The sequence below is a fragment of the Hakea prostrata genome, chromosome 4, assembly GCF_041222555.1.
Source record: "Hakea prostrata isolate BN-2017 chromosome 4, UWA_Hpros_2, whole genome shotgun sequence".
NCBI lineage: Eukaryota > Viridiplantae > Streptophyta > Magnoliopsida > Proteales > Proteaceae > Hakea > Hakea prostrata.
This window is the reverse complement of record NC_142603.1, coordinates 21,633,158-21,642,222: the sequence shown is the minus strand read 5'-3', so window position 1 is coordinate 21,642,222 and position 9,065 is coordinate 21,633,158. Positions and strand designations below refer to the sequence as shown.

The 9,065-nt window shown below is 40.2% G+C and overlaps 1 protein-coding gene across 1 annotated transcript; it reads right to left on the bottom strand.

Moving 5' to 3' along the window:
* Positions 1–683: 683 nt before the first annotated feature.
* Positions 684–1,967, bottom strand: LOC149018481 (transcription factor IBH1-like 1). The gene is made up of 2 exons (XM_089154368.1): positions 1,853–1,967; positions 684–1,482 (listed from the first exon to the last, which is right to left on the bottom strand). The coding sequence occupies exon 2, from the start codon at positions 1,478–1,480 to the stop codon at positions 923–925; it is 558 nt and encodes a 185-aa protein (XP_089010494.1). The 5' UTR covers positions 1,481–1,482; positions 1,853–1,967; the 3' UTR covers positions 684–922.
* Between the last annotated feature and the right edge of the window lie 7,098 nt (positions 1,968–9,065).

Sequence of the window (9,065 nt, the reverse complement as noted above, 5' to 3'; positions counted from 1 at the left end):
ACACCACCCATATATATTCCTGTCACCATCACCTCCTATAATACAGAAGTAGCACGCACGGGTCTGCTCTAAGGCATTTGCCTTCTCATCTCATGTCAATACCATGAATCTTTAGGCACTGCTTGCATCGATAATTCAGAAACCCATTTCAATTCACTAACTATTATTAGCAGAACAGATACCCTAAAGCCATGAAAATTTCTTCAAATGGCAAGACATTGAATTGCATTCCATCTCCCTCTTTCCATGCCTTTCTTCTCTGCAATAAGCAACTGATGTGTGGACAAGCTTTGTAAACAGAAAAGTAGTTGGTAATTAATAGAATCATAATCAGAAAGCCCCCAATGCACTAAAATTTTTCCTTCAAGGAAAAATGTCTGATTTCTTGAATACATGGTAATGCTTTAATGGCTTACATCTTCATAGCGAGGCTTTACTGGGAATTGCTGATGCATTTATGTGGTTATTAAAGTCTTACCACCTTCTCTTTGTTCACGTTCTTCATTCATGATTTGGCAGATGCATTGGAATAAAACTGTAACTAAGGATGCAACTTAAGCAAAGAGAATGGAGATTGAGAAAGGAAAAAACCTTGATTAAAAAAAAAAAAAAAAAGGGAGAGAGAGAGAGAGAGAGAGAGAGAGAGAGAGAGAGAGAGAGAGAGAGAGAGAGAGAGAGAGAGAGAGAAAGGAAAAAAGCCCATCTAGAAAGGTTGTTTCTCTATATTGTAGAACTAAAATTCCAATGGCATGATAAATTAAAATGAAGAGAGGAAGGAAATAAGAGCTACGCTTAGCTTTTACATAGTTCATCTGTACATGCTTGAATTATATAAGCTTCTTCTCTCCTTCATGTGTTCTTAGCTAAACCAAAATATAGAGGGTAAAAGGAAAAAGGAGAACAATTCTGAACTTGGATGACCTTACTTGCCATTTAAGAGCTCAGAAGCATCAGCAAGGCATCGCATTACATCCACCTGGGCTTTGAGAGAGAGGATATAATCTAAAGTTTCCTCTAACAAAGAGAACTCATCCATGGATTCTCCTCCAGGTAAAAGACATCGAAGCACTTGGGTTCTCTTCTTCACTAACCTCTTAGCAATTGAGCTTGCTTGAACTCTTTTTGGTGCAGTCTTCTTTATCCTACGAGAACTACAGCTCCTTCTTAAGATGCTTTTACTTCTAACCCTCTTGTGTGAGATGAAAGCTCCCATGGCAGGCTTGCTTTGCTTCTCAAACTCACTACCCAACATGTTCCTTACAAGGGTCTTGCCTTCCTCTTGTTTTGAAGCATTTGCAATGAGAGCACGGCTCCAACAAGTCTTCCCAGTTCTGAGAGAAGCCACAGCCACATCTGCTGACAACTGTATGGCCTTCTTTCTTTCCACAAAGTTCATGTCCTCCGTTGAAGAAGCAAAGGATTTGAGACCTACTAACCATCTCCTGAGGAGATCTTGCTTGAATGTGCTAGGTGGTGGCATAGCTGTGGAAGCAGAAGGAAGAGAAAAACACTTAGCAAATAAGAGGTGGGTCAGAATAAAATGGAGGTATCTGGAATGGGTATATATGGATCAAGAACACCAAACATGAGGTGAATTCCCTGAATCTCCTCTACAAAGTGTGAAGATCTTTACTAGAAAAGTGAATGTAAGAGAGACAAGATGTCGAACAGAGGAACAGAGAATTGAGTAAGGAGAAGAGAAGTACTGAGAATTGGAGAAGAAAGAAGTGTTTACAGTGAAGGTAATCCAGTTAATTTTCTTCTGTCTTCTTCAGAAACTGAAGCTTCATGTTTGTGAAGAAGAGAAATAGGGAGATGTTAAAGCACACCCACATATATATATCATACATACCTCAGAGCTGGCTAGCTGTTTTCTGATGAGTGAGAAAGAAGATACAAGGGTAGAGCTACGGACAAGTTGCAGAGATGGGTAGAATTTAGTGATCCAACATATGGAAATCAGAAGCAGAGAGAGAGAGAGAGAGAGAGGAATTTGGAGAAAGACCCATTTATTTTCTCAAAGAGAGAAAGGTGGTGGGGCCATGAGAGAAAAACACATCACATGCATGCACATGGTGGGCCGAGGCCCACCACTCAAAAACCCTATAAGATATTAAATATTGAGCTTTTTATGGAAGGAATAGTAGTCTTCTTCCATGTTAGATAAATCTAACTTTGAACATGTACGTGATTACAGGAAACACACAAATCTGTGTGGAGCTGGTGGGGACACAATATTGTAGAGATCAAAGACTGAAATGGGCTTTCTTGGTTTTTTGGGTCTGGTAGGCTTCTGTGAGTTGTTGATGCTTGATTATGTTTATTCAAGGCATGTATAGAGAGAGAGAGAGAGAGAGAGAGAGAGAGAGAGAGAGAGAGAGAGAGAGAGGAGTTGATACTTGATAGATTTAAAACCCCATGTGAAGACCATGTGGAGATTTTCTTTAGGCAAAGCAAATGGTGTAGAATATTTTCCCTCGAGTGGGGCCCACACATCCACAAAGCATCAGCATGTTTTCCGGATCCTGCCAATTATAAATTCTCTCTCTTCTCTGCAATAATGGGAGATTTCTGGGTTGAAGATATAGGTCAAGTTTTCTTCTAAGGTATATTGGGAAATTGTTTAAGTATGGAAATTAGAAAGAAGTTTAATTAATTGATTAGTCTTAAATGTATATATTATTATGAGAGTGGGACCAGGAGGGCTGGCTGATGCATGGGGCCGGGCAACCTTTCCGGGAGGGCAATAAGGAAGGGGAAGAAAGATCACGGGAAGTGCTAATTAACTCAACAAAGCAGACCCACTAGTTTCCGTTGCCTCATCCCTTCTTTTAATTGCTCTTCTTCATTCCCTACTTGTCTCTTTTATAAGAGTTGGCCAATAACACCCTTCTCTCTCTCTCTTTCACCACTGTTGAATTACCTGTTGTTCTTTCTCTTACAAGATTTTTCTTATCTATCACGAGTTAGTAACGATGAGATTTTGAGAATATGTGATTCACTTCATCATATGATGAAAGTAGGCCAACTGCATATATACTAATGATCAAATTATATCATGGGGAGAGATAGAGAGGGGTCGGGGAGGAGATGGGTAATCCTAAGCAGTATTTACTTAGTATGATAGTACCCCATGTGTCTCTGATAGAACAAGTGGTTTCTCTAACTATGTTGAAGTCAGTCCACAAAATTTATAAAGTATGAAAACCTTTAGACTATCACATATTAGAATAACTGTTTATTTTAGACTATTTCATATCAGAATAACTGTCTATGAACTTATTCCTTTAATACCCTCCCTCAAAGTCAAGGGCCTCTCAAGAACCTTGAGTTTGGAGCGAAGAAGCCAAAACGAGTAGAAGATAGGCCATGATTGGTGAGAACATCAGCCAACTGATTAGAGGTAGAGATGTAACAAACTAGAAGATCCTTCTTTGCCACTTTGTCATGAACAAAGTAAAATCGATCTCAAAGTGTTTGGTGTGGGAGTGAAAAACCGGAATTTTCCAAAAGAGATGTTGCACTTATCACACCAAAGAATAGGAGGAGAGGATTGACCAACACCCAATTCAGCCAAAAGAGATTGTAACTAAGTTAACTCAGTAGTCACTAGAGTGAAGGCATGATATTCACTCTCCATGATAGAACAAGCAACCGTGGCTTGCTTACTAGATTGCCAAGAAATCAAGTTAGAGCCAAGATGCACAAGATGGCCTCCTTGAGACTTTCTATCATCTAGGCAGCCAACCCAATCAGCATCAGAGTAAGCCTCTCAAGTAGATGATTCATAAGGAGTGTTGTTGCAGAATTCGGTCTCTCCTAGTCAACAGCTCAAACCTGCAAAAACGTGCTCGGCTGGTGTGGTCGAGTTTCGTCTCCGACGAATAGAGGAAGCAAATTCAATCTCTCAATGTATTCAATAACTCAAGAGTGCATACCAGATAATGATGAATATGTGAGAATTTATAGATTTTAAGAGAGCTTACCTTAATTGTGCAGTAATGGTGTTCGAATAGAACTCTGTAATTGTTGCTAGCTTCCTAGGGAGAGAAATCTTATCCGTCAAGATTATATTACTTGGATTGTAGTTGTGGAGTCCGATCTGGATTCTAAGAGTAACTCGACTTGATTGGAATCCTTATCCCTATCTTTAAGGAGGTTGGATATGATTCAAATTGTACACCTTGCTTAGTGCCTTTGTTTTATTTGTGGTCCGACCAAGGTTTGATCGGTCCGGTTCTTCTTTGGTCGACCAGGATAACTCTATTATAAAATATCCATAACATAAGCCCCCCAGTCACTTAGTCACGTTAATTCCGTGTTCGGGGCCAAGGGACTAAGTTTCTTTCAACCATGATTCGATCTAGTTGAGCGATTTTGGCTTGACTTGTGCTCCATCAAATTTGAAGATAGCCTAGGCGGCTTATCAATTTGAGGAGTGACCTTTGATCCTGGCTTTTATGATGACCTCGGAATTGCTTAATCATCTTGGATAGTCGGAGAGTGTAATATTTTGATTTGGTTCATCAATCACCATTTTCTATAGTCAAAAAAAGTGTTCTATACTTTTTTAAGAAGTCACCATGTTTCTATGACAGAGAAGTCATATGCTAAATCGCGAGACGAAGAATTGTTCAACAAGCTAAATCTTGCCCTCAGTCATCTTATACTTTGTTCTATTGTAAAATTTGCTTGATTAACCTTGATTAATCATGCCTTTTTGTATCATCTTCATTTAAACCATTGTTTTCGTCAAATGCATCTGAATTTTCATAGTGTTCAAACCATTGATCTAGTCGAACTGCTTGTGGTCGGGCGGATCATCAAATTGGTCGAGCTTTTGAGCTTTCATTTGAAGTTGTTTGGTTGACCATGTATTGGTCAAGCATTATGTTAATCCTTTAGTCTTCTTCATTGCCTCTTTGGCTATTGAATTATCATTGATCGCTCTCCTCCTTTAATTGAAGATTTTGCCAAGTGTCATGGTTACCTATTCTTGATTTTGCCAAGTTGCCATGGTTACTTGTCCAGTATATATATGTTCGACCCTTCCCCATGAACTTGGTAACTTGGGAAAGCTTCTTTGAGGAACTTTCATGCTTTACCTTTTTTGAGCAAGGGGAGTTTCTTTTTGAGGAAATGCCTTGCTTTACGTTTCCAGGCAAGGGAGTTTTCTTTCTGAAGAATTGCCTTGCTCTATGTTTCTGGGGGAGTTATTTTGAGGGCTGCCCTTGGTTATGATTTTCGAGCAAGGGGAGTCTCCTTTTTGGAGCTATCCTTGCTTATGATTTCGAGCAAAGGGAGTTAATTTTGGGAACTGCCTTGCTTCATGAGTTCGAGCAAGGGAGTTCAATTTGGGAACTTCCTTGCTTCATGAGTTCGAGCAAGGGAGTTCAATTTGGGAACTGCCTTGCTTCATGAGTTCGAGCAAGGGAGTTCAATTTGGGAACTGCCCTGCTTCATGAGTTCGAGCAAGGGCATTCAATTTGGGAACTGCCTTGCTTCATGAGTTCAAGCAAGGGAGTTCAATTTGGGAAGCCGATCCACGAATGGGCAATTCGTGTGAGCTAATGGGCCTTTGAAAAGAGTGAGAAGAAACTACTAAATCAAAATTGTCAAAAAATCCAATAGTCCCATTATTACAAATATTTGTAGTAGTACCTGCTAAATCAAAATTATCAAACAGTCCAGTAGTCCAATTATTACAAACATTAGTAGTATCGAAAAAAAAATTAAAAAAGTGGGGTGTAGGGGGTGTGTTGGGGGTGGTTTTGGTTGAAAAACCCCCCCCCCACCCCCCACATATAGGGGGGGGGGTAGGGGAACGTTTGCTTTGCTTAGCCACAGTATCTACTATAGGCCCATTTAAAACATTAGGTGGTGATCCGTGACACTCAACAACAATAGAAGTTGATTGAGCACCATTCAAAGGTGAAGATGCAGAATGAGCTAGTTCAACCACAACTTGCAAATTAGTTCCAATTGCAGAAGTAGGCAAAACCGATGCTTGAGCCAAACCACTAGAGGAACTTAATGGTACTGGAATAGAGGGAACCACCATTGAAACCATTGGATCCAAGGAAGATGGCACTTGCAGTGGCATAGATGACCGAAAAGAAAAGGAAACCTCATAAAAACAACCTGACTTGAAACAACCTCCTTCCTAGTGGTGAGATTAAGACATCTATATCAACGAAGACCAGGGCTATAACCCACAAACACACAAGCTGTAGATCGATAATCAACCTTATGTCTGTTGAATGGGCGTAACAATGGATAATGAGTACACCCAAAAGCTTTAAGAAAGGTGTACTAAGAGAAAACGACCAAGTAATTTGTGAAAGAGAGAGTCATATTTCAATGCAGCAGTAGGAAGAGGCATACCAAAGTGAGAAACTAAACAAAGACCCCTATTAACAATTTGTTGGTGTCTTCGTTTAACCCGACCATTATACTCAGAGGTATGAGGGCAAAAAAGACAAGGTTGAATACCACAGGTTTGAAGAAATGTGGAGAACCCCCTGAATTCCCCACCCCAATCGGATTGAAAATTGATTTTCAACTAAAGTTTTGAAAATTTGAAACACCCTTAAGGGATCAGATTTATGAGAAATGGTGTAAAGCCAAGTAAATCTAGTAAAGTCATCAACAAAAGAAACATAAAATCTGTGACCATTATTTGAGAGAACAGGGGAAGGACCCTAGAGATCAAAATAAATCAATTGAAGAGGGGCAAAAGTATGAGTAATAGCAGGACTAAATGGAAGTTTATGGGCTTTCTTAAGTTTACAAGAGAAGCAAACTGAAGTAGAAGACTTGACAGAAACATAAGGTAAAGAAAATTGACAAATAAGCTGACTCACATTGGTGTTATTAGCATTTCCAAGACGAATGTGCCATAAATCAAAAGAGGCACAAATAGTTCAACAAGCTAAAGCATCAGAAATTTTCTTGATTTTCAACAAATAATCTGCCATAGAATCTAAGCCCCTTTTTGATGCAATGATGCTGCACCCGTGATTGCATAACCCTTGCTTGAGAAGAAGATGCATACACTGAGGCCAAAGCATGCTAAACCTCACCGGAGGTACGAAGAACACCATTTGCGAATGAACTATGTGGTAAATGAGTGTGAAGGGAGTGGATTCACATCCTTTGTAGCCATAAGGGCATCGTCTATCTATCACTCACTTAAAAAGAGTCTGTCATGTGGATAGTGAAGGATCCAATGAAGGAAGATGTTTCGTAAGAACAAGATAGTAATGGGGTGAAAGTGTAATAATTCAGAGGAGTATCACTACTTTGTCTTCAAGAAACATGCGACATTGTTAGATCCATCAATATCCACGTGATGAAATCTCATTAAGAGGCTAATGGATGCTAGATGCTCTTGTGATTGCACAGGAAGTGAATTCGAGGAAAGCACAAAATCCTCTTCTTGTTGGGAAGAGGATCTAGGCCCCTTCTCTCCCTCTAAAGTGTCTAGTGCACAACAGAATCCAGATCCTCTCCACCCGGGCAGGCCGTCTCCCATTCCCCCCACCTAAACTCATGGTACAAGGGCATCCACCCGGGCAGGCCGTCTCCCATTCCCCCCACCTACATAGACGGCCAACTCATGGTACAAGGGCATGCCGGTGAGATCAGCCTAATTGTAAGGGGTGGGAGGATGGGGGTGCGACCAACCTAGGTGGAAAGGATCCGAAATATGCACACCATGCCACCAGAGAGCTTTCTCCCTCTCCACTCTCTTAAAATAAAGAAAATAAAGGACAAACAAAATTCCATTGCCCATATCCAATATCCAATAGAAGGGTAGGGTAGGGTAGGGTAGAGTAGAGGAGGGATAGAGGTGTGGCACAGTGGCAGGACAGCAACCCAGAATCCAGTTTCTCATCCACAGAAATGAATCTGCTTCTTTTCCCATTCCCTACTCCCGCGATTTACGGTTGTGCTGACAAATATAAGTGTGGGAAACTTGAGAGATGATGAGAAGCAGGGAAGGCCAGTGATAATACAAATGGGGTACTTGTACTTTGCACTTTATTTTCATGCTATCAGCATTCAGTAAGTGGGTCTCACTCTCACACTCATATGTTTGCCTCTGCTCTCTTCTTCCTCTTTAAGTGGCCATGCACTCACTCACTCACTCTCTCCCATTCAAAATCCCTCAACAGTTCCTGTACTGCCTTCACACACATGTGCACACATGGATGGGCTCCCACCTTGTCTCAACAAAGCCTTACAGTCCTTCCAGCATCAATCATGAGCCCATTTGGGAGGACCGTTACCCCCCCCCCTCCCTCCCTCCCTCTCTCTCTCTCTCTCAACTTCAAGACCATCAAATTTCAAAAAAGGTCATAGTGATTCGTATTATATCAGGGTTTTGTTTCATAATATCACTAGTTTGGCACTTATAAGACAAGTGGTCTACTTACTTAAATCTGTCTTCAATTTAGGTCCACTCAGATTCATATCAGAAGAAATAAACAAACAAAACTCATTTTTCTTTGTGTCAAATCCATCAAACCTAATTTCATTTTGGTTTGAATGTCAAGTCTTCCTAAACTTTATTTATGCAAAAGCTTTTAGCATCAGGTTCGCCTTTAGTTCAATTTCCAAATTTCAAACTATACATGTAATTTCGGGGTTTTGCTCTGACTTTACAGCCAAAGCTCCACTTGAAACCCCATAGTTAATTAGTGATTTACTTGAAACCCCATTGTTGATTAGTGATTTACTTGAAACCCCATACTTCTTTAGTGATGCTTAAAACAAGGATTGCTGATTGCTTGGGTTGCACTCTTTGGGTCCCTTTGATACACTTTTATTGCGTGAGCAACGTGAGTTGTGTTCCTTCGTTTACGCACAAGTTGATGTGCATCTCTTCTTTTCTACTACGAAGGCTTAAAATTTGCAGATCATATCGTTTTTGGATGGGTTAAAAGTTAATAAAAAAATTTGCAAAGCTATCAGCCATTGAATGAGTTTAGTTCTTCTGTCATCATATATATATTCAAGGAGGAATCCACCTTGACAATGTTCAAAGGTAAAAGTTTCCTCTC

Coding starts and splice junctions, on each gene's coding strand:
- LOC149018481 (XM_089154368.1), bottom strand. CDS start 1,480: ATGCCACCACCTAGCACATTCAAGCAAGATCTCCTCAGGAGATGGTTA.